General features: G+C 39.4%; 3 protein-coding genes across 3 annotated transcripts in view; 2 read left to right on the top strand and 1 right to left on the bottom strand.

Moving 5' to 3' along the window:
* Positions 1-759, top strand: part of Smp_095290 (zinc finger protein, putative) — a gene marked incomplete at both ends in the record, with an annotated part of 24,525 nt that extends 23,766 nt beyond the window's left edge. The window contains one exon of the mRNA XM_018792799.1: positions 640-759. Coding sequence (XP_018644420.1) covers positions 640-759 — 120 coding nt within the window. The remainder of the gene's footprint in view (positions 1-639) is intronic.
* A 4,177-nt stretch (positions 760-4,936) lies between these two features.
* Smp_174390 (serine-threonine kinase receptor-associated protein (strap), putative) lies at positions 4,937-9,544 on the bottom strand (the record flags this gene model as incomplete). The annotated part of the gene is made up of 5 exons (XM_018792797.1): positions 4,937-5,407; positions 5,804-6,132; positions 6,815-6,914; positions 7,021-7,317; positions 9,427-9,544. 5 exons carry the CDS (start codon positions 9,542-9,544, stop codon positions 5,151-5,153), a joined length of 1,101 nt encoding a protein of 366 aa, XP_018644421.1. The 3' UTR covers positions 4,937-5,150.
* Positions 9,545-20,417: 10,873 nt separating this feature from the next.
* Positions 20,418-20,849, top strand: Smp_192670 (hypothetical protein; the record flags this gene model as incomplete). The annotated part of the gene is made up of 1 exon (XM_018792796.1): positions 20,418-20,849. One exon carries the CDS (start codon positions 20,418-20,420, stop codon positions 20,847-20,849), a length of 432 nt encoding a protein of 143 aa, XP_018644607.1.
* Between the last annotated feature and the right edge of the window lie 5,829 nt (positions 20,850-26,678).

Raw genomic sequence — 26,678 nt, 5'->3', positions numbered from 1 at the left:
TTCATCGGAAATCTACACAAGAACTATTATATGAGGTTTTATTTGTGATTGGTCGGTGAGAATGGTTCCATTGTATTAACGCCTCATTTTCATCGTATCTGTATGAATCACTATGCCAGTTATGTCTCCCTTACTACAGTCACCCCCTCTGATATATATATATATATATATATATATATATATATATATATATATATAAACCAACTTGGAAGATATTAACTATATCTAAATGCAACTTATCTCATTATTATGGGCATTATGTCTATGATCTATTTTTAACTCATCTATGAGCAGGCTTTCAATTAAAATAGCAAAATTAACTCTTTATTATACTATATCATTCTTGAACTCAAACAAATGAAATCCGATTTCTGTTAAAAGAAAGTGGAAATTCGTCTTCATTCTAATATGATAACTATAGTTTATCTGAAAATTAGGATTTTGTGGCGAAATTCTAATGAAGACATTTATCACTTTTCTCATATACTAAGGAATAATGAAGATTAAAATTGGAAAACAGAGTAACATCAACCTGATAAATTTTAGATTCAATGTTGAAAAATTAGGATTGAGAGTGGTGAGATAAAATGGTATAACCAATGGGAACGACATGAATATAACTTAGTACATTGTTAATAGCTCATTTGGCATTTGCTGAGTGAATTGGATGCATGTTTACCAAATGGTGCTGAAGATAATATGTCACTGCTGTTTGTTGCTCGAGAGTTCTGGTTTTGGAGACGTCACTGCTTAGCATAACTTGATTTTCATTCAGTACTCCACTGAAAAAAACAATATGAGTAGATAAATATTTAAAACATCTGCCTACTAGGATATAGCTGCTACGACGTTTAACTTTCATAGCAGTGAAACATATTGTAGTATTATTTTACAACATCTCATCCAAAACTCCTTCTGTATATTGTAAAATATGTTCAGCGAAAGACAACATGAAGTGAATTATTCGCGTAAATTGCCCGGATATTAAAGCCTACCACTCCTCAGATGGCATAAACCACCAACCAGTGATCTCCAATCAACTCTGTCCTGGGTTTTCCTTTCTAGTTGTTTCCAACTAATGTTCGTGGTGTTGATGTCTGACCCCGAATTTCAAGAGCCATAAATTCTTTAGTCTGTCACGTTTCCTTTAGCCTGGGGGATTCAAAGTTAGAACTTTTCTTGTGATACAGTGTAGTGGTTTGCAAAACGTATGTCACAATACATATTCAATGTCTTTTCCCAATTCGCTTCTCGATTGACCGTTTATAAATATCTGTACTATTTTGATGGTGGTGGTGGTGGTAGTTCTTTAAGTTTCAGTCCCCCTAAAATAGAACTTCCTTGACGTTAGTGTTGTAAATTCTGACTTAAGTCTTGGGTGAGTTGTTTTGAGCTCTGAATGTTCTTTAGTTGTAGGAATGATGTATTTGTTTTGTCAATTCGTGCCTTCACATATTCGTCGTATCATCTATGTTTATCTACGACGTTGTCCATGTACGTGAAGGCTCCCACCTCGTCCAGAGCATGGCTATCAAGTGTAATTTGGTTTATGCTCGGTGTGTTGCACTTCAGTAACTTGACTTTGCCCTCATGGACGTTGAGACTGACTTCTACAGAGGCCATTGCTACACTGACAGTATTCACCTGTATTTTTTACTATATATGAGATAACAGGACTAAGTCATATGCAGAGAGTCCAAGGTATCCAGCTGTGTCCAGAGTGTTTACTGTTCCCTCACTTCTCATAAACTGTCGACACTTCCATAATCCAGTGAACGACCAGCAAAGCGAGGACAGGTAGCCTTGTCTGATACCAGTCCTCACTTGGAATGCACCTGTGAGCTACCCTCTATGCACGATGTCACAGTCCAGTCCATTGTAGGAGTTCTGTATGATGGTAACGATCTTCCCACGTAATTTATGTTGCCAAGGAAGATTCCGGAGGGTTTTCCTATCCATCCTGTAGAGGAGTTTCGCATAGTCAGGGAAACTGATGTGAATCGATGAGTTCCATTCAGCTATTTGTCCAATAATAACCCGTAGTGTCGCGATTCGGTCTGTACGTGATCTATCCTTAGGTCAACCAGTTTGTTGATCTCGAAGTTGGATGTCTACTGGAGCGTTCTTTCGGTTTGCCAACAATTTGTTGAAAAATTTACTCGCCACTGGCAGTACCGTATTCCCTCAGTAGATCCCGCACTTACTAAGGTTTCTTTTCTTCGGTACGTCCGTGAAGTATCCCTCTTCGGTCTGTTAGTACTTGTTCTTCATCCCAAATATTTCTGGAAAGAATATGGAGCATGCTTGCAGTTGCCTCCATATCTGATTGAAGTGCCTCAGCTGGTATGCTGTCGAGTCCAACTGTTGCTATGGCATTCCTGAATTGTCTAATGGCTTTGCTAATTCCTTTGATTGTTGATGAGGTACCATCTACAGGGAGATCTTTGTGTGATGCCTCAATGTTAGCTGTGCTCAGCAATGCCAATCAATTCGAAAGATCTTCAAAGAACTCCACCCACCTGTCTCGCTGCTGTTGACCCTCAGTGATTGGATTTCCTTCTTTGTTCCCGACTGACTGTCCTGGTTCGCTGTATTTCCCTCCAAGCCTCTCCACTGTATCGAATATTTCTTTCATATTTCCTTCTCACACAGCTTGTTCTACTGAAACTGTTAGGTCTTCTATGTATTTCTGCTTGTCGGTTCCGATATTCCTCGCCAACCATTTGTTTGCTTCCGTATATTTGATCTGAGCTTGACTTCCTCTGCATTCATTCGACTGTTTTTTATTGATGTTTACTTACTTTTTCCCTCCTGGATCTTGCCCAATGTGTCAATAGAGATCCATTGTATATTCTGGTGCTTCTTGGGATCCATCACTTCTGAGTATGTTAAAGTCATCACTTCTTTAGTCTTTTGCTAATTGTTCTCCATGGTGGTTTCACTCCTAGTAGACTTTCTAAGTCTTGTGACTTGATACTGAGAGCTATGTTGAACTCTCTGACCTTGGAAGCATCTCGAAGGAAGTCTGCAACAAACTTGTGTGGTGGTGCTTGCTCAGGTGTCCAGTGATTCTTTAGCTTCAGTTGTGACGATTTGCAAACCTCGTTCGGCGTGAATTTGTTATTCACTCAAGCTTTGTAATGTTTTACATTCGTAGCCAGTGGTGATAAATCATAGATCTGATGAAATAATGTGCAGTATGGTTGGAAATCATATGCTTCTTGATATCAGTACCCATACGTGTGTGATGAAACTAACCATAGGTTATGCATTAGCATGAATTTAGCTCTTATTCAGTGGGAGGAGTTAGAGAAATTTCGTTTTTTTATGTAGCTGAATGAGCTGTGATTGTGTGGACACTAAGTTGTCGCACAAAGAAGCTAAATTTATCCTTTAACATTTACATGATTTTAGCTCCAAACCCCATCTTCCCTTTTAGTATACTCGCCATACTACTTAATGATGATAAGTAGCTATGATTGTATCCAAGTATTTTATTGCAGTAGCAGTTGTGACGAATACCAACAGATATGACGAGAACTGATTTATTTTATTCATGAGTTAGGTTACAATCTTATTTTCTCCTTTTGATCACGCTACAGTCTGGGCCTTTGTTTACCTTCAATGAGTCGCTTACTCTCGAGTGTTGGGTATTCATTGGATTCCATTAACTACTGGTATTCATTAATGGCTACGGGTGTAGTTTTCTAGTTTATATTTATGTTCTGTAATTTCATACGTATAGAATTATCTGAAGGAATAATTTTCCTTTTGAAAGAAGAACGGTAACCGAGTCTATTATGATTCGAAACTTGTGGGTTCTTCGTACCTTTTCTGTAAAAAGTACAGTATTGAGGATATCTTAACTTAAATATGCAAATCAATCGTCAGGTTAGAATCCTTATGGGATTAGTTTATGAATTGTTCTTATAGCGATCTCCTTGATATATGTTAGAATAAAAATTAACTAGTAGCTGTGTACCAACGACGTTAATTAAGGGGTTTTGTATAATTTGTCTTTCAGTATCGCGGTTCAATGATTCATTTGTATTTAGTACTAGATATTCCCAACCACATGCATCATAACACCAGATTCTGTCTGTGGGAGAATTTTTAGGAATACTGGATTTTCAGTCACATGAAATATCCAATGTGATATATTATGTTCTCAGTATGATAGGTGTACTGCAGTATCCAGCTGTTCTTTTGAATAAGCCCTGTGCAAAAAATTTCGATACTGTATTTCAACATCGTTATTACTCATTGTTTTACAACATAATGATCATTCTTAGTTAAGAAATAACTTTGAAGACCTGACGGATTGATATTTACCTACAAGTTGGAGTGCCCCTAGTTGGTAATAAGTAGTATGCATCGGTTCATTCCAATACGATTGCACGAATAAAAGATGTTATATTATCGTGAATTACTAGTCAGAATATACTGGGACGAGATCCTGATTAGTTCCTATGGTCAGGTAGAAAACAATGACTTTGACCCAACTTCCAATTCAGTTTACTTTTATGAAAACCAGTTTAGTCCGGAATCCAATTCTGATAATGATTTAATCAAATAAACTTACATGTTCACTGACTTCTTTAAGCTATTCCCATTAGCTAAAACAATGTCTGTCTAAAGTGAAGCAGTTATCTCTCCCTTATTATCCTTATGGTAATAATAACGAACTATAAACTTCATGACCACAGTTTTAAACTATACTATATAAATGCACGTAATACTGCATGGTTATCTAAACCAAAGTAAGATGAGGCAGTTCAATTACTATTCTTGAAGTATTTTAACCAATGATTGTTTAACACTCCATCAGGTATCGAAATATCAATACAAGCATTGTAGAGAAGCTAGTACAATAGAATTTACACACTCTAATACTGAGTATCGATTTTAATGACCTAGAGTGTGAATAAAACAAACTACAGGTATATAAGATTTATATCTTATCAAAAATAGTCTATTCATACAACTGTTGACAAGGTTGTTGACTGAAGTTAATACTGTACAAAGTCCTCTTAATTAGTTCTCAGCAATAGTTTGTGGTTGAGATTGTCCATAACATTAACATAATTGTATGGATTATACAAACCACAATATTTCCGATGAGATTCATGATGAAAATATATGTAAAAGGATTAACTATTAATAGTATCACCAGTAGCCGGTACTTCGGTTAAACTCGTGCTACAGTGATCGTTTGCAGATACAGATAAATTTGAGCAATTAACAGTAGAAACTTCATTTGGTACAGTCAATCTCCATAATCCAAAGTCACTTCCAACAACAGTTTGCCACAAACGAACAGTGCCATCTTCACTACCGCTTGCAAAGACGTGTCCATCAGGAGAAAATCTAACACAATGTAGAGGGCCAAAATGTCCCTTGCAGGTTTCTAGGATAAAGAAATAAAAGATAAACTAGATAAACGTTAAAGCTGGATCGTAAAGTATACGATTTAGAAAATGGAATGATTTATTTGACTCGATTACATACTGAAGAAAGTTGCGTAAGCTATAAAATTCCTTTTCTTATGACTCGAAATTGTTATATAATATCACTAAACTTTTTTGGAAAATGACTCTGAAATTTGAAGGGAAAATAACAGCCATACGGCTTTCAAATCTAAACTTGTCTTTCATGGACGGACCAAATAAATCTTTTAGCTATATTTGGATTAGTTGAGGCTGAGCGGAAAGAATAGGAACTCATTTTTGTTCATTGTTTATGGTATTTAAAGTTGTAAATACTCAAAAGTAATTTAATGTAGTAAAGCATCCTAGAGCATTACCTAATATTTCACCAGTCTCCGAATTTAATCGATATATTACGTGATCATCTCCACCACACACAAGTAATTTTTCAGTGGGATGCAAGCTGACAGAATTTACTGGACACGATAGATTGAATTTTGGAAAAGCTTCAGGTGCCTCTACCAAGTTACTATAACGCCAGTCAAACGTATAAGTCTGGATCGAATTTCCACATGCTACTACAGCCTTCACTTGATCTTCATTATAAGGGATATGGAATTGAATATCGTTGACTGGGTCTGATAATTCCTTGGACCATATCTGATGAGCTGCAGCTGGCTTCAGAATATCTCGGAGATCCCACAGGCTAGATGTATGAAAATATGTCGAACCGTTAATATTCTGCACAGAATAATGTGATAATGACATTAACACACAAGGAATACTGAAAATGACTACGAAGTGGAGATCAAATTTCTATCATGACTGGTGATATTCGAAGTTCGTAGACTGATAATTACAGAGTATTGATTCAAATGAAAGCATGTAAGTACACTGCTTATTTGCTGAAGGATTTGCATGACGCCATGGGGATTGCTTGCGGCTTTGCAAAACGCCCCGCTTATAAGCACTAAATTAAAATAAGCTCCTTACAACTCGTCGAGGCACGTCAGCCTACTACTACTAACCGCGAAACAGATGTATGTGATAAAATCGTGTGGAATTTACGTAAGGACATAAAAGCCTGATGGTTGGAGCGTGTAGTTTGCTGTATGATGTGGTAGACCAAATATACAAACTTTTCTGTTTGATTTTACATTACATAAATCATCTGCATACTTGTATCGATGTTTTATTCTAATAAAGTCATTACATAGTGAATAGTAAATGCAAATATTGATTGCCTATTATGTTACTTGTATCTAGGACGTGTTTTTGAGCATAAATTGAACATAATTAGGTGCATATTGTTCACCAGTTACATCTGAATTAACTTGAAATCCAAGTACATACTACATATTTAACAGAAAATAAATTGATGCACTAACCGGATAGTTTTATCCTCCGATATGGATAGAGCAAGTTTGTCTTCACCACACCATAGCAATCGACGAATTATTTGTTTATGTCCCTCGAATACAGATATGGCTAAATGAGGCAGATAAAAAACGTGAGTGGTGTAAATGAGATCATAAAAATAATTTATGCAATACCAGATGAACAGAATCTCAAACATAAAAGTGGAATAATTTACGTGATTCAGGAGAGTTTAGATCATAGACAGAAATCTTTTTCCAGTTATTAGCAGTGAGTAACTTTGCGCCTGAGTCAGTTTTGCTCAAGTCAACGCACCGAACAATATGATCTTGAGTGACTGAAAGGAGCTCTGAACCGGAGTTTGCATCCCACACTTTGGCAGTGAAATCCGCCGCCCCTGTAGCGGCCTTAGTAGCATGTTTATCTAGGACACATGACCAAACAGCTCCTTTATGACCTAAAAATGTTCCAATCCAATCTCCTGTATCACCTTGGCGTAGAATTGCTTTACCATCTAAAATAAAAGAATAAACGAAATTAAGTCGTAATTTGTAGTCTAAAAAACAAAACAAAGTAGGATAGATACTGATGGTATTTAGACACAAAATAAAAATTATCTAGACTGACATTTATTGGACTTGGCAACTGCGCTAAGGTTACTTGTCGATAAACCTCCCCATAACCCGTCCTCTGAAGCAATAGACGGTTTCAAGTTCTGAGGTTCACCATGGACGTATGATCTGAACTTAACCGGAGACTGGTACCTTTCTGATTACAACATATCAAACAATGAGACTACAGATAGCTTAAAATAGATAAGTGGGGCAAAAGATAGTGTACTCCCTCTTCAATCTGGAAATAGTTCTACAATTGCTAGTTCCCTATTGTTTTGTTCCTCTACCTTATTGTCCATTGATTTGTCTTTTCTAGGAAAGTGATTATATGCTGATTCTAATTACTAGCAAAAACTATAAGCCGAATCAGAAACTTGACAAATTAAGAAAGCGCAGAACGCAGGATTTAAAGAACCCTAGGAACTATAGAAAATGAATGATTCCAGCCCGGTTGAAGTTAGTGAGGACCTAATAATAATCATAATGAAGTGGTGGTAATAAACCCCGTAATACAGATAACTGTTATGTCTTGTAGGTTGAACGCTTTATTCGGATCCTAGCTATTCGGATAACCCCAGGCTAGCACTACTCAGCGACTTGAAAGACCAGAGAGAAGACACGAGTATCAGAGAAGCACTTTACTACAAGGTTCAATTATGTACAGAAAAAACAGGGGTTTTATAGTAACTAAAAGACCTTGAGATCCCATAGTAACAGTATGTAACAGCCAATCAGGACCTTGTTATTTTAGTAGCATAGCTTCTAACTAATCGCTGATTGGTTGGGCTCTTTATGAGCCTCTCTGGAGGCTCTGATAGAGTTTATTGTAAGCCGACCTAACAATAACCAGTGTCTACAGTTATTCTACTTTCTCGCATTATAAAGGAACTAAAATGACCACACTACGACCAATCCCGAACTCTCCCGAGTTAAACTCTGAGGCCAGTAAAACCAACGCCGAATTCTCCAAAGAATGGACTGATAAACAAGCACAACAACCGAATCTAATGAAACTAGAATTCATCTATGGAGGTGAGGTAATTGTGAGTCAATGGATTAACAGCCAAGTTCAGAAGTTCAAAGGAACGTTAGGAGAGTCTGGGTTCAAGGTATGTAGTGATGTGTGAGCGTACTGAATATATCCTTAAAAATGAGCCACCTTAGTGTCTCGGACTACTATTACAACACTCAACAAGCGATATTTTGGAGTTTTGTAATACGTTGAAGATAAAAGTTCACCTAAATATGTCTGAACCATTTGAGAAATGTAAAAAAACAGGTTGAAATATGTAAACAGATTACCACGCTAAAAACCAGAATGAATTAAATTTGTTAAATTGATTTAAATACACAGCTGTTAAAACAATCTAAAGGTCTTAACAACACACCACTTCACGAGTTATTGGTGAATGGCTTAGCGGCGAGACTAGTTTATGAACGAACACATGAAATTGGTGTCAGTTTAGGATTTTGGCTCGAAACTTATTCATGACAAAGTCTAAGTAGCATTTAAGCATAATGACTGATGTCAGTTTGTGGTGAAAACTCTAAATCTAATTTATAACCCTAACTTCCAACCCCAAGTCCTAATTCTAACTCCTTGCACTAATTTATGGTCCTCTTTTGTGTCAAGTAGATGAACTTCCGCAGGATCACTTCAAAGTCGCTCAAAGGTCGTCTATAGATGATAGTCCTTAATTTCCCTACTTTGGGGGAGATTTCGCCCAGTGTGGGAAAATTAAGTGGAAGCCGCTATAGAAAACTTCAGAGAAATGGCACAAAACCCCCAAAATTCCCCCATGATATAAAGATTGGGTCTCACCATTTTAGATTAATGGATTCCCACCTGGAAATGACCGATGGACTGGACACATGTACGTTCCAATTATCAGATCCTCTAACAATATTAAATTGTGAACTATTGACATTTATCCCTATAACAAGTTTGGATTATTTGAGCAATAAAATAAGGATTTGCATGAACATTCAGTCGCGTTTAATATACGTACCTTTTGAAGCGGTGATGAAAAGGTGACCACAATCTGCCTCTCCACTATAACAGATGTCAACGACTGGCCTGGTATGCCCAGGACAGTACACAGGTGACTGCTTTGGAGTCTGGATCATAACACGCCGGACAAAATTATCGACCCAGCTCGGTTGGCCTTGAGGATCCTTGTTTATCGTTTAAAACTACCAATAAAACAAATAAGTGTAACATGTTGGCGAAATCGATGAGACGGGATAGTTCCGAATGACTATGAACGGAATAAGAGCTTTAAATAAATGGGCTTTTCATGTACATCAACAACAAACCGGCGATACCTACAAGGACTCTTTAAGGTTGTAGCGGCAAATAAATCCCAAAAGTAAATATTTCTGTCAGTCCTAGACATTGTTCTTGACTTCAATAATTTTACTGGACGCACTTCTGTTTGAGGAACTTGGTTATGAATCCTCATTAGATTATCATATAGTATGTCATGCCACGCAACCCTGGCAACGACTAGCTAGCTTGGACAGAACACTTCTTGACATACTGACTACATTCCAAATATATTTTTGAACTTTTTCATCTCTGACTTCTGGCTTTATTAGATTTTGGATCCTTTGACCTTACAGATGTTACGAATGACAGCGTTGTCAAGCCCTGACTATCCGTGACGTCTGCAAGGTAAGTGGAAACGATCACAGCCAGATGTTGTATTAAACCCGTTCCAGTTTTAGCATGATAGGTGAAATGCATTTAATGTGACCATGATTCAGGTCAATGGGTTCTATTCATTGAATACTGTGAAGGTAGTTAACATGAACTTAATATGTAAATAATTCTCTGTTTTTTAAGCGAATCCCTACTCAATAGTTGAATCAATGAGTCAATTAGGGCTGGACCAACATGAAAAACCGGGAAGCAATGGACGGCCATTCCGTACAAGTATGGGAATCCTCATCAGTGCAAATCCACGATCCCATCCTGAGATTCAAACCCACGTCCTTTAGTCTCACGCGCGAACACTTAACCTCTAGACCACTCGGCTGGCATCCAACGGTGTTAATGTCTAACTTCAACCAATCCACTATATTGAGCGACTGTCCACCATTGTCTTCAGTGAGTAACTGTTTCAGTGGTCTAGAGGCTAAGTGATCGCGTACGAGACCGAAGGTCCTGCGTTTGAGTCCCTCATGCGGGATCGTGGATGTGCACCGATGAGCAATCCCATACTAGGACGAAATGGCCGTCCAATGCTTCTCGGTTTTCCATGTTGGCCTAGCTTACATTAACTCATGAATATAACTATTAAATCACTACAATCTCCAAAAAAACCTGATAAAATCCCTATTCGTTGAGAAGTCCAACAGTCCTCTGAAAAGTAGATTGTATCTTCCCATACATACAAAACCATTTTGCTACGAACAAATAAAATTCCTTCAAAATAAATACATTTAAGTTGATTCAATCACTTCACATTAACTCAAACACTCAACTAGGTCGGTATATTTCTATTTGCACATACTTGTTCGTTGTCCAACCTAGGTTACAATCCTGTTGGTTTTCTGCATTCTACATATCACTCTCTTTGAATACAATCTGAATAAGGCTTGGAACGATCGAGTTTGGTAAGGCCAACCTCGACGTATAATTACTATTGCTGTTTGCCTACTCACACATAACTATGTAAAACGCGTTCTCTTAAAATATCTTGTATTTGGTTTTGTATATCATCCTTGAGCAACAAAGATAGATGTGATATTTAGAAGTATTTGAATTATTATGTAAACTCGGAGTCCACGAAATATCTCAATTTAGACGAAGCAGAACTAGGTGAGTACAAACGAATGTATTGTATTTGGAATTAGAAGTCAGACAGACATCGAGTACAAGCGAAAAATTAGTCCATAGATACACTATAACTGCTACAGCTTAGATTGGAATCAAAGTTCCTGTAGTCGACTGAACGTCTTCTCACAAGGTTTATTGCATGTCTGTCAGACTACGCATTGGATACAGACTCTGTACTATCTAGAATATACTCATTAGCACTGAAATTGGAACCAACTCACCTGGTTCCTGGAATTGTATTTGATCAACAAGTCGGTTGTGTGTACTGAGATCATCAATATCTGGAATTCGCACCATAGATTTCCCGACATTCCTCATCAAAATCAATGTGGCTGGTCAAAGATAGTTTGGATGATAATTTGTAACTACTTCAGACTCCCAACACCTCATATTCGAGCTCAGAATCCTTCATTTCGATAACTTCAACGGAGTCTGTTTGGTTACAGGATATTTAGGATTTCTAAATCACAGTAGAAATGCATCTACTCCCCTCTCCATTTCATCAAATGTTGAAGTAGCAATAGAATCATTAGCATTTTTTCAGTAGCCTGAAAAAATTTCTGCCTACCCATTAGGACACGAGTGCCTGGAAGCAGTGAACAGAGATCCGCACCGTATACCACTGAAAGCAGGTAGTGATTGCATCCGCAGCAGAAAAAGCCATCATCAGTCACGAACACCATGGGAACCCCCTTCTCGACAAAAAATCTTCATGCTTAGATTGTAGAGTCAGAATTTTGTGAAGTTTTGAATAAACTTCAAGCCAATTCGATGAAAGACCAATGACTTTAAGCGCATTGTGTTTGCCGGCGAATGGACCAAAATAGTCTGCATGCATTCTCTGCCAGGTCTCAAACGATACTGGCAATGAAGTCCGCCTAGAATGTTGAGTTTTCAACTCCATTTGGGGTCCCTGTAGAAGTGCTGCCAGTCCCAAGCCCACACAAAGGAGGAGGGTTGGGCATGGGGTCTGCAATTCTATCCTATAGAAAGAAATCTTGCTAAAAAACACCATCCAGATTAAACAAATTAAGCCATTTAAACTTTGCCCTCAGACTTGAAGGAAGAATTATGACGCCTCAATATGAAAGTCAAGATTTTTCGGAAGTCACGAGGGTAATGCCCTTTCTAACCACAGCAACAATTTCCATAGGTATATAGTTGTCATAGAGTTGCGATTGACTACGATCACCGCTACAGGAAGATTACGTGCCAGATATGGAGTTGGAGCCCTCCGTAGACCAAAAGCCAGAAGGCTGTTAACGGTTGAAATAAGATATACTTGTTGACGATTTTGTGGTATCGAAAGAATACCGAGATCATGTCAAAGTTTACAATCAGAACTGCCGAGCGTAAGCGAGTTCTTACAAGGTCACAGGCAACGGAAGAATATGTGTCTTTGGTACACTTAAACAAACATGTACGCTTAAACAATCACTGGTACAATTGGTTATAAGAGTAATCGTTTTCGTGATACCAATCGCGTGCTCATCACAAATGTAGGTCACTACAGGCACATGGAATGTCCGGACAATGTGGGAGACCGGGAAGACCAGTCAAATAGCAACGGAAATGAGGAGATACAAATTGGCAGTACTCGGAATCAGCGAAACCCATTTAACCCAAGCTGGACAACAAAGGCTAGGTACGGGAGAGATGCTGCTGTACTCCAGTCATGAAGAGGAAAATGCTCCACACACTCGGAGAGTTGTTCTAATGTTGTCCAGAGAAGCATGAAATGCACTTGTAGGATGGGAGTCTCACGGATCCAGAATTATCAAAGCATCATTAAAAACAAAGAAGGAGGGGATCACAATGAATGCTGTCCAATGTTATGCACCCACCAATGATAGCAACGATGACAATAAAAGTCAGTTCTACTCGAGGCTGCAGTCAATCATAGTGAAGTGCTCAAGAAGGGACTTCACTATCCTGATGGGAGATCTAAACGCTAAAGTGGGAGTGGACAACACCGGATATGAAGACATCATGGGACGACATGAACTAGGAGAGAGAAATGAAAATGGGGAGAGATTTGTAAATCTATGTGCATTCAACAAATTGGTTATAGGCGGCAAAATATTTTCACACAAACGCATGCACAAAGCTACATGGATCTCGCCGGACCACACCACAGAGAACCAGATAGATCATATTTTTACCACTAAAAAAAATTCCGAAGGACAATGGAAGATGTGAGAACCAGGAGAGGAGCTGACATAGCTTCAGATCACCACCTAGTCACGGTCAAGATGATACTGAAGCTAAATAAATACTAAACAGTAGTGCTAAGGCTCAATACAGCCTTCCTTAGAGATACTAACAAACTCAACCAATTCATAATAACTCACGATAACAGGTGCCAAGTCTTGCAAGATCTACTGAAAAAAGAAACTACGATGGAGGAAAACTGGAAAGGGAGCAAAGGACCATCAACTTTAGCGTACTGGGAGGTGCTAAGCTACAAAAAGCATCATCATATGAAATGGATCTCTATGGGAATAGGAAGACTGTAATTAACAACAGTCAAACACGACCAGAGAAGGTCAAGACGCAAGCAGAGTACACAGAAGCTAACGCGCAAGTGAAAAAGAGCATTAAAGCCGACAAGTAGAAATACGTGGAAGAGCTGGCAACGACAGTGGAAGCTTCAAGAGAAGAAAATATGAAACAACTACGTGACACAACGAAGGAATCGGAAGGGAAATATGGTAAACCAGAGAGAAAGAAGAAGGCAAGACGATTACCGAGATTCGAGAACAGAGGAACAGATGGGTGGAACAATTTGAGGAATGCCAGTTCCATTGAATCCGTCGTCCATGTTTGCTTCAACAAGCGGGAGTTCATTGTGAATCTATAGTCGCCACATATTCTAAGGGTTTTCAATGGCGTAACAATAGGAGTACCGCATGCTGAAGACTGAATCGGCTTGATCGTGTGTTTCAGACACAAATCGTCCAATATCTTGTTCACCGTTTCTCGAAGACCATAAGGAATTATTCGTCTTTTAAGAAAGATTGAATCATACTGCATCTGAAGTTTTATAGGCTGAATTTTCATACCTTCACTGCACTTAGCACACGCGACTATCATATCTTTAAGTAAAGCACCAGAAATTTCTTTGGAAACTGGTAAAGACAACTCCGTTTTAAGCCTTTTCAAATTTTTAAAATCCATTATTGACAATTCTGTTTTCACTGGCTAAAAACTCACAAGGCATTTATGAAGAATTACCATTTTTTATTAGCGATTTGCAATATTCTACTATGGGCTGTTTGTGTCCAGTAAATTTCCTAAAGCACATCGAATGACAATGAATCACAAGGTCTGATATCCCGGTCTACAGCAGTCTGACCAACATTGCTATTCACTTATGTCATTCATTATGTTGAAGATACGACGGATATTCTAGTTTTACAACTAGCAACCAGTAGTATCTTCTATAATCGATCGTTCCCGGCCAGATGAAATCAGAAGTCAGACGAGAAGAGGTAGGAAAGATATATTTGATACGTCACCAATATATCGAGGAACCTTTACTATAAGCTGGCTAATGAACGTAGGAGCAGTGTCCCACGCCGAGTTGAAACGTGATCTGGTGCGGATGCATGACCGAAAGCCTACAGTTAAACAAGTCCACTTAAACAACGTGGTCAGCATCCAATGTCGAACACTTAGAAAGCAATTGATTTTGGGGAATTATTTACAGCTACAGATCACTCCCCCCTAGTGAGGTAGTGATGCCCCTAAGACGTGACCCGCCAGAAGTTTAAACCCAACGAGTTTGTCGTTGGTAAGCACTCTTCTGATAGCTTGCTTCGTTTAGCAGCGTCTGGTCGTCTTTCCTTAAACTAAGGGACCATGAGGTACAACATAACAATAAAGAAATGAAATACAATGAAAATTTCGGTTCCTTGGAAAACTTCGTCGTTCTTTTCCAGTAGGCCTGGAAAAGAAAAAAAAATATAACGTGTGAGTGCATGTCGAAAATACACTCGTACTTGCGTAAGGACACAAGATGAGCGGGAGAAAAAATAAATTAATACACTTGCAACAGCGTAAAAGCGGTCGGAAAAAAAGGTTTTTTTGGTTTTTCTATATAAAAAAAAATATAAATACGCTCAAAAAAAAATAAAAATGTTTTATTTTTGTTTTTTTTAATAAAACAAAAAAATAAGCATATTAAAAAAATTTTTTTATAATAAATAATGAAAAGGGAATTCGAGATAAAGCTTGTGTCCTACGTGCAATATTCGTTAAGGTGTTCCTGAAATCTTACTCTTCTTCCAGAACGCGCCGTTTTAGGTTTATCTATCGATGTTGAAGAAGTATCAAGTTGTGTGTCGGTTGTCGTGTGAGGTACTACAGGTGTAGTAGCTGTGTTGTTTGCTTGTACCGAAGGAAAATCGACGTAGCTAGGGTTTCCTTCTAAGTACGCTGCTTTGAGTCGATCAATACTGATGCTATCGTTCGTACCGTTCTTATCGACTACATAGTACTTAGGTTCGCGTTGAAGAACTTTGAAGGGTCCTTCGTATGCTGATTCGAGGGGTCGTCGATGTGAGTCTCGACGAACGAAGACGTGTGTACTACGTCGTAATTCGGGTTGAACGAAAACATCAGTTGATTGAGGTCGAGTGTGAGCAGGTTTAACTGAACGCATAGCGTTTGTAAGCCTACTCGTGTAAGAGTTTAGATCCACGTCCAATGAAGAAGACAAAGGATCCACGAATTCCCCTGGGAGTCGGAGTGTCGTTCCGTAAACGAGTTGAGATGCAGTGTATCCAATGTCAGCTTTCACTGCATTGCGGATACCTAGCAAGACGAGTGGAAGAGCGTCTGTCCACTGTGAAACGTTTGTAGCTGATAATGAAGCTTTTAATTGTCGATGAAAACGTTCTACCAACCCGTTTGCTTGCGGGTGGTAGGCGGTCGTTCGAAAGCACGTGATTCCTAATGGTGAAGTCAGACAACGGAAAAGTCCAGATTCGAACTAGCGTCCGCGGTCTGTAGTGATTGTGAAAGGGCAGCCGAAATTTGCTACCCATCGTTCGACGAAAGTGCGAGCCACGGTTTCAGCAGTAATGTCCTTAATCGGTACTGCTTCTGGCCATCGCGTGAAACGGTCTACGCATGTTAGGAGATATGAGTATCCGTTTGAGTCGGGTAAGGGTCCTACCAAATCTAGATGGACGTGGTCGAAACGAGCGTCAGGGGTTTTGAAAGAGCCTAAGGGACATTTGTTGTGTCTTATGACCTTAGATTTCTGACAGCTTACACAGGAGCGTGCCCACTCCCTCACGTCTTTATTCATGCCAGGCCAGCAAAACCGTTCGGCTATAAGTTTGACTGTTGCACGAGCACCTGGGTGAGAAAGATCGTGCAACGTATTGAAGACGTTGCGTCGATAATATTTTGGTACTATTGGACGATCCCTACCTGTAGATGTGTCACAAAGTAAGGTTTCCTTACCTGTTCCCATCTGCTTAATACTTAGTTTGAGAGTGGTCGAGGATAACTCATGCTGAAGATCAATGTCTTCTTTTTGAAGCTGAGCGAGTTTAAGAAGGTCGATTCCTTGGAAACTGTTCAAGGAACTTATTCGAGACAAGGCGTCTGCGACTACATTGTTTGCTCCAGAAATGTGTCGTATATCTGAAGTAAACTGCGAAATGTAGTCGAGTTGTCGAGACTCTCGCGGTGAGTACTTATCTGAAGATGAACTTAAAGAGAAGATAAGAGGTTTGTGATCGGTGAAAAGTGTGAATTCTCCTCCTTCGATGGAATGTTGGAAATGCCGTACAGCACAATACATAGCTAGGAGTTCCCTACCGAACGTGCTGTACCTAGATTCCGCGTCTAGCAACCGTCTCGAGAATAATCCTAAAGGTTGCCATGAGTTGTTAACCCATTGTTGTAAGACTCCTCCGATTGCTGAGTCGGATGCGTCTACGGCGATACTAATGGGCGCTTGAGTGTCCTGATGAGCAAGCAGGGTTGCCTGAGCGATGTGTTCCTTAACTGCGGAGAATGCTTTACGGACTGTGTCGTCCAAACTAATTGATTTTGCATTTCCACGGAGCTGATCGGTTAACGGTTTCATAAGGGATGCGCATTTGGGTATGAACCGTTTGTAGAAACTTACAAGTCCGTTGAAAGTTCGTAAATGCTTGATCGTGGTCGGTTCTGGGTAATCCAGAATGGCCGCCACTTTGCTTCTAAGGGGTCGGATGCCTTGGGCATCAATAGTGTGTCCTAAAAAGTCTAAGGAGTTGGTTCCGATTCGGCATTTCTGAATGTTTACAGTAATGCCATGCCTTCGGAGTCGATCGAAAACAATGTCCAGATGCTGGAGATGTGATTCTCTGTCCGGACTTGCTATTAGACAGTCATCAACATACGCATGTACGAAGTTGAGACCTCGGAAGACGTCGTCTATAAACCTTTGGAAGGTTTGAGCCGCATTTCCTAAACCAAAAGGCATTCGTAGAAATTCGTAAAGACCGAAAGGAGTGATGATGGCGGTCTTAGGAATGTCGTCAGGTGCCATCGGTATTTGATTATAAGCCTTAACCAAGTCGATTTTCGAAAAGACAGTTGTACCTTTCAAGGTAGCTGTCAAATCGTGAATATGAGGCAACGGGTAACGATCGGGAATGGTTTTAGCATTCAGACGCCGATAATCACCCGTTGGCCGCCAATCGTTGCTGTCCTTTTTAGGGACCATGTGCAATGGGGATGACCATGGACTATTTGAAGGTCGAATGATTCCTAAGTCTATCATATGGTCGAATTCGTTTTCGGCTAAGCTAAGCTTTTCGGGAGCGAGTCGACGGGCTTTCGAGAATACAGGTGGTCCTGTAGTCGAGATGTGGTGTGTAACATTGCTGGTTACACAAGGCAATTTCGATTGCGGTTGGTATATCCCGGGGTAGTTGTCGAGTACTGATTGATACAGAGGGTCTATGGTGTGCTTAATCGTGACTGGGGATAACCTGCAACCAGAACAAGGAGTTACGCCAACAGATAACTTAGTGTTTCCATCTATTAACCTTCATGCGCGTGTGTCGATGAGTAGATTGTGGTGTTGTAACAGGTCTATACCAATGATTGGCATAGAGACATCTGCAACCACGAAAATCCAGTGTATGGGTTTGCGTAAACCCACGTTAAGGTAGACACACCTTTTACCGTAAGTAGCAATCGGCTTTCCGTTTGCCGCCTGTAAACTTAAAACAGACTCGCGAAGTCTGTCGTTGGGATTTTCTGGAAGAACGCTAACTTCTGCTCAGGTGTCGACGAGGTAGCGAACTTTCGTAGTCACATCCGTGACGTATAACAGACGGCTGTGTTCGCCGGCTACGGTTGCCGTTAACGCGTGCCGGCTGGGAAGTTTCCGGAACTGTTTTTCGTGTCATTCTATTTTGAGGTCGGATAATTGCAGGGTTTCCTGCAATTTCTGGAAGACTTACCGTACTGGTTATAATACCAGCACCAGTCGGGATTATCTGTCTCTCGTGGTCGAGAGACAGATCGCCTACGTGAGACACTTCTACGCGGGGTTTTTGACCGACTACGGTCATTACGAACTCTAAGATATCGTGTAAGCGTGTGACATAGTTCGGCTATGTCAGTCGGGGTCGACTGAGGTTTTTCCTTGACGGAAAAAACCTCGGCCTTAGATGATTTTGTGATTTTTAAAATGCAGTCGGCAGATGCAGTCAGTTCGTCTACAGAGTTGTTTTGGAACGAGACGAGAACCGCCTGCACCTGTTTTGGGAGTTTGGATAAGAAAAGTTCTTTGTATAGGCCTTCGTCGAAGGTTCTTTGACCTATCACTTCTCTCATCCTAAGCAACATATCTGTAGCAGAACCATGTTGCAGGTCGATGTTATGGAGGAGTTGGTCTAACCGTTGTCGGTCAGTTAGGTCTCCACGTTTTAGAATCGAACGTTTGAGAGTTTCGTAAGGTTCGGGAACATAACTAGTAAACATACTAGGTGTTACGTACCTGTTAAACCCGCGCGGTAACGCCTTAACTACCGCAAGGAATCGTGTACGCGAGTCCGTGATTCCGTGCATGCAAAAATCAGCTTCTGCGTAGCAGAACCAGGACTCGATATTGTCGGGCCAAAATGGCGTTAACTGAATCGAAATAGGGGGAATAGACTTTAACTTAAAAACCTTAGGTGAGTGTTCCGTCATAGTAATATAAGGAACGAAAAATGTCTAATTAAAATATATCCGGGAAAAAAAATTCGCGAAAAAAACAGTATATCACAATATATAAAATTCAAATAAAGAATAATAATGAATAATAATATTCTAAAAAGGAACGGACTCACAGGTTATTGGCTTGGTGTACCAGATCACGTCGGGCTCACCACTGAAGATACGACGGATATTCTAGTTTTACAACTAGCAACCAGTAGTATCTTCTATAATCGATCGTTCCCGGCCAGATGAAATCAGAAGTCAGACGAGAAGAGGTAGGAAAGATATATTTGATACGTCACCAATATATCGAGGAACCTTTACTATAAGCTGGCTAATGAACGTAGGAGCAGTGTCCCACGCCGAGTTGAAACGTGATCTGGTGCGGATGCATGACCGAAAGCCTACAGTTAAACAAGTCCACTTAAACAACGTGGTCAGCATCCAATGTCGAACACTTAGAAAGCAATTGATTTTGGGGAATTATTTACAGCTACAATGTAATGACTTTGTTAGAATAGAACATCGATACAAGTATGCAGATGATTTATGTAATGTAAAATCAAACAGAAAAGTTTGTATATTTGGGCTACCACATCATACAGCAAACTACACGCTCCAACCATCAGGCTTTTATGTCCTTACGTAAATTCCACACGATTTTATTACATACATCTGTTTCGCGGTTAGTAGTAGTAGGCTGACGTGCCTCGACGAGTTGTAAGGAGCTTATTTTAATTTAGTGCTTATAAGCGGGGCGTTTTGCAAAGCCGCAAGCAATCCCCATGGCGTCATGCAAATCCTTCAGCAAATAAGCAGTGTACTTACATGCTTTCATTTGAATCAATACTCTGTAATTATCAGTCTACGAACTTCGAATATCACCAGTCATGATAGAAATTTGATCTCCACTTCGTAGTCATTTTCAGTATTCCTTGTGTGTTAATGTCATTATCACATTATTCTGTGCAGAATATTAACGGTTCGACATATTTTCATACATCTAGCCTGTGGGATCTCCGAGATATTCTGAAGCCAGCTGCAGCTCATCAGATATGGTCCAAGGAATTATCAGACCCAGTCAACGATATTCAATTCCATATCCCTTATAATGAAGATCAAGTGAAGGCTGTAGTAGCATGTGGAAATTCGATCCAGACTTATACGTTTGACTGGCGTTATAGTAACTTGGTAGAGGCACCTGAAGCTTTTCCAAAATTCAATCTATCGTGTCCAGTAAATTCTGTCAGCTTGCATCCCACTGAAAAATTACTTGTGTGTGGTGGAGATGATCACGTAATATATCGATTAAATTCGGAGACTGGTGAAATATTAGGTAATGCTCTAGGATGCTTTACTACATTAAATTACTTTTGAGTATTTACAACTTTAAATACCATAAACAATGAACAAAAATGAGTTCCTATTCTTTCCGCTCAGCCTCAACTAATCCAAATATAGCTAAAAGATTTATTTGGTCCGTCCATGAAAGACAAGTTTAGATTTGAAAGCCGTATGGCTGTTATTTTCCCTTCAAATTTCAGAGTCATTTTCCAAAAAAGTTTAGTGATATTATATAACAATTTCGAGTCATAAGAAAAGGAATTTTATAGCTTACGCAACTTTCTTCAGTATGTAATCGAGTCAAATAAATCATTCCATTTTCTAAATCGTATACTTTACGATCCAGCTTTAACGTTTATCTAGTTTATCTTTTATTTCTTTATCCTAGAAACCTGCAAGGGACATTTTGGCCCTCTACATTGTGTTAGATTTTCTCCTGATGGACACGTCTTTGCAAGCGGTAGTGAAGATGGCACTGTTCGTTTGTGGCAAACTGTTGTTGGAAGTGACTTTGGATTATGGAGATTGACTGTACCAAATGAAGTTTCTACTGTTAATTGCTCAAATTTATCTGTATCTGCAAACGATCACTGTAGCACGAGTTTAACCGAAGTACCGGCTACTGGTGATACTATTAATAGTTAATCCTTTTACATATATTTTCATCATGAATCTCATCGGAAATATTGTGGTTTGTATAATCCATACAATTATGTTAATGTTATGGACAATCTCAACCACAAACTATTGCTGAGAACTAATTAAGAGGACTTTGTACAGTATTAACTTCAGTCAACAACCTTGTCAACAGTTGTATGAATAGACTATTTTTGATAAGATATAAATCTTATATACCTGTAGTTTGTTTTATTCACACTCTAGGTCATTAAAATCGATACTCAGTATTAGAGTGTGTAAATTCTATTGTACTAGCTTCTCTACAATGCTTGTATTGATATTTCGATACCTGATGGAGTGTTAAACGATCATTGGTTAAAATACTTCAAGAATAGTAATTGAACTGCCTCATTGTGATGTTTAAATAAATCAATGACCTCTTGGTATTGATGACTGTTGTAATTTTGAATTCCAAATACAATACATTCGTTCGGGCTCATCTTCAGCCTTCAGTCTTCAGTAATAAGGACAGGAGGTCTAGTGACCTATTTTAATCCTTGCAGTTTGTTCCACTGTGGAGGTCCAATCTCGTCTTGAATATATTAACAGAAGGTGCTGATATTACGTGCTCTGGTAGAAAATTCCAGTAATTCACTACTCGGTGCGAGAAACGAAACTCCAGACTTATGATCTCAACTATACGAGGTTAACTGAAGTTAAACTGGGTATATTTTCCTTGTATACATCCTCCGAATGTAACTTATTACTTTGTTAGTACCAAGGTCATCGTTCAGGATACGATATGCCAATATTAGATCACCCCGTATTCGCCGGTAAGATAACGGAAATAAGTTGAGGTGTCTCAGTCTGTCTTCATAAGATAGGCTAGATAGGCCTTTTACCATTTTTGTCCCGCGGCGTTGGACTCGTTCCAACATATCCGCCTCATATTTGAAACAAGGACTCGCTGCTTGGATCCCATATTCCAAATGTGGCCGTACGAAAGTTGGGTATAATAATCTAAACATTTCCTCATCCAGTGACCGGAAAGATCTACGAATAGACCATAATATCCTGTAGCTTTTTGCTGCTGCAGCCTTACAGTGACTGATTGTTTTGAGATCATTACTTAGTATGACTCCTAAATCTTTATAGTTTCTTACTTTGGGCAACACTAGTCCACATATTGTGTAGTGATACGAATCATCGTAGTTATTTAATTGCATCACAACACTTTTATTAGGGTTCACTTCTAGTGACTACCCATTCATCCATGCCACTAATGAGTTAAGATCTTCCTGTAAAACTATTATATCTGACATACTATATATGGGTCTCCAAATCTTAATGTCATCGGCGAATAGTAGGACGGATGACTTAGCTATAGTTGGTAATTCATTTATATAAAGTAAAAAGAGAAGAGGACCTAAAATCGTGCCTTGGGGGACGCCACTTTTTACTAGTTCCCACGATGAGAGAGCCCTATTTACTCTTACCCTTTGTCTCCTTTCATGAAGAAAGTCACTTATCCAGTCTATGACTGCATAATGAATCCCAAAACTTTCTAGTTTTAATTTAAGACCAGAATGGGAAACCTTATCAAAGGCTTTACTTAGATCTATGAAAATGACATCTACAGGAATATTGCGATCTTTTGCCTCAGCCCAATCTTTTCTTGCAGTGAGAAGATTTGTCAAACATGACAGACCTTTTCGAAAACCATGTTGTTCCTTTGACAAAAGATTATGTCTTTCCACGTAGTTTATAACGGCCATCCTAATAATTTTTTCCATTAGTTTTACAAATGCACTAGTTAAGCTGATGGGTCGATAGTTACTAACTAAATTCCTACTCCCAGCCTTATACACCGGACTGATTATTGCGTCTTTCCAGTCTCTGGGCAATCTGGACTGCCGCAGGGACATATCAAACAGTATCGCTAAGGGTTCAGCAATAACATCTGAGAGGGCTTTCATAATCCGAGGATGAATATCATCAGGACCACTAGACTTATCAGGTTTGAGATGCTGAAGTAGGCTTAAAACAGTTTCTTTCTTAATACTACAGGGTCAACAGGTCAACAAGTCGCCACAATCACAATGAATAGGTGATCGTTCCTCATTATTGGTAGAAAAAACTTTACTGAAATATTCCGAAAAAGCTTCCGCTTTTTCGGTATCATTTCTTGTCAAACTTAACGGATTTTCTTGTATCAAAAGTGATGGTATTCTATCACTCCTTTGAGTTCGCCTCTTTATATACGAGAATAACCGTATTGGACTACGTTTGCAATCCCTAACCAATTGTTTTTCGTATGACCGTCTAGTCCTACTAATTAACGCTTCACAAGTATTTCTAATCTTACAATAACTAGATCTGTACTGTTCTAAGCCAGTAGAGATGAACATGTTCCAGTGTTTTTTCCTACGCCTCAGAAGTTTCTTAACTTCTTTATTTATCCGCGGTGGACTATTGTTCGGTCTGCGTGGCACCAAGTATGGTATGAACGGGGACGTGACTGCACTAAACTTGCCTTTAAATACAGACCACGCCTCGTCAACTGATGAGCTAGTATCTACTGACCAATCTATCTTAGTAGCACAATCCTGAATGGCTGGCATGTTAGCTCTCCATATGTTTGGGCGAGGCTTAATCTGATCATATATCATATCGCTAGCTCTAAACGTGAATGATAAAACAGCGTGATCACTATTTACTAACGGGGGGGAGAATATTTAGGTTGGCAATATCCTCAGTCTCATGGGTAATTACCAAGTCCAACAGAGAAGAACCTTGGTTTACACCAAAACGTGTAGGTTTGGATACATGTTGTACTGATGCATGTTCCATTACTGTTTCCAAGAGCCTGCTATCAAATGAGTTTATAGAGCATTTCGTGGTCATCTCAGTACAACTAGTCTCAAGTGCATTAAAGTCTCCTAATATCAAGCATCTGTTATATGCACTCCATAGCCGAATGTGCCCTATAATAAAGTCATCAGCTAAATCGATTGGGCTGCGATAGATGACACCGAGTACAAATGTACAGCATCCAATAGTGAGCTCACAGCTAATGACTTCACTAGTTCCACTATCATGGGATTCACAGACGGAGGAGCGGATACTTATACTATTGGTTATGTATAGAAGGACGCCACCTCCTTTCCTGCATCTATGTCTATCACTTCTTAAACAATGATATCCGGATAATTCTGGGGTGAAATCGAAGTCATGGACTAACCAAGTTTCCGTCACAGCTACAATGAGTGGTCTTAATTTGTCCACTAATGCTCCTAGCTCGTAGAATTTATGTCTTAGACTACAGGCGTTGGCATATAGAACTCCTAGGGAGAACGACCTATCCACACAGGCCTTGGTAGCATTCGCTTCCAAGACCTGACTATTCGAAAACCCACCAACCGGAGATTTTCTTCACCGTTCTGTCGACGGGTTTCTAGTTCAGCTAGTGCCGTCTTCCTTTTTATTCTATCTTCAAGAGACGCATACGGTCTAATTCGAATGTCAGAGTTGTCATGACTTCGAGCGTTACTTAACAGAAGACTACGTTGTTTCTCCGACCCTAAGATTACCTTAAGGAGTCTACACGGTCGGGGTAGAACACTGTCATCGGCCCTTTTACCTATTCTAACTAATTTTGTGACCTGAAAATCTTTAGTGTTATCTGGTAATATGGTACGGATATATTCTCCGAGCCTCTTTAAGTCATGGGTGTGTCTAACCTTAGGATCTGGATCGTTAGACTCTGGCAATTTACTCACAATAATATTCGATGATATTAAATTCCTCTCAGTTGCGCTAGGATGATGTTCTGCCGTTCTATCAGAGTGCGATAGTGAATTGAGTGACTCAGACTATGAGGTCCTCAATGACTTGTCAACCAAGTGTGCTTTATCTTCAGCTTTTTTTCCTTTTCTTTTCCTCCTTACTGCGGTTCATTTTTCGTCATTCAGGACAGCTGCATCGGGACTATTGGGAACGGTGACGGTTCTATCCGGGTCTGCAATTTCTGCTAAAGATGCATGATTACTCATGTCAATACCAAATGGTGATTTACTCCTCGTTTGTTGTAACGGAAGTTTCACTTTGTCATTTATTAGAGTAGGTTGTTCAGCGCGTTTTGTAACAGCACTTACAACTCTGACAAAGTCTTCACTGTCAGTAATTGCGATACTAGCGCACCCACTATTATTCCCTTTACAGGCTAGAGCCAATAGGCTCATAGCCTCCTGGATTAATGTCGTCTTAATAGTACAACAGAACATACAAAGCCAGTGCGAGTTAGGCTTAGAACATCTTTTGTATGCAGCTAGACTGAGATGGGTACATATCTTGTGGAATCATTTTTGGCATTCATCACACTGCATCCCTTCATCTACAAGGAATAAACAGTTCGGCTGTCCACATTTGAATTAACTGCCAACCATTGTAATCGGATTAGGTTTAAAACACAATATGATCACAATAATAACACTAGCGTCAGAGTATATGCAAAGAAAGGAACCACGAGACAAAGTTTTCAATAAAATTTCAAACCTTAACTAGATTGATTTAAGTTAAAGTAGACCAAGAATGCTTTTGATACAGCAAATACACAAAAGCAACGATAATCACAACAAGTATGAAAGTCACTGCCCTTTTTGAAACTTGAGACACTGACTGCTTCGAAAGCATTATTGGTGATCTTGTTCTGGAGTTTTCTACTTGACAATTATATTTGAGGTGTCATAGACAGAATAATAACTTTAGTAGAGGTGTTACATGTTCATTCTTTTTGAATATGCTTCACTAGCGTCATAGTTTTATAGGAAGGAGTTCATGGGTCGACAAATCGACGTCAGCTCAGTGGTCTGGAGGTTAGGCGTTCACGTGCGAGACGGTGTGTTGTGGATCTGATCCCCGTTGTGGGGTCATTAGCGCGCACTACCGAGGAGTCCTATACTGGGACGAAACGGCCTTCCAGTGCTTCCAGGTTTTAAATGGTGGTCTAACATTAATGGGCCCACTATTTCAATGAGATTTGTATGCTATTGTTCGCTAAGAAAGAAAAATAATTTCAACCAAATCCATAAAACCCGTACGAGCAATCTGGAGTACTTATTGGTCCTGCTTTCTGCCTAACCCAGTCAGCTAAGACCAATCTCAGCCTCTGTAATATAAATCATTCATTTCACTCACAAATGCATAATCCACCATTCATATTCAACATGAATACCAACACTCTGA

The sequence above is a fragment of the Schistosoma mansoni genome, assembly GCF_000237925.1.
Source record: "Schistosoma mansoni, WGS project CABG00000000 data, supercontig 0111, strain Puerto Rico, whole genome shotgun sequence".
NCBI classification, from domain to species: Eukaryota; Metazoa; Platyhelminthes; class Trematoda; order Strigeidida; family Schistosomatidae; genus Schistosoma; species Schistosoma mansoni.
The sequence above is the reverse complement of the archived record's forward strand: the minus strand, read 5'-3'. Positions and strand labels throughout refer to the sequence as shown.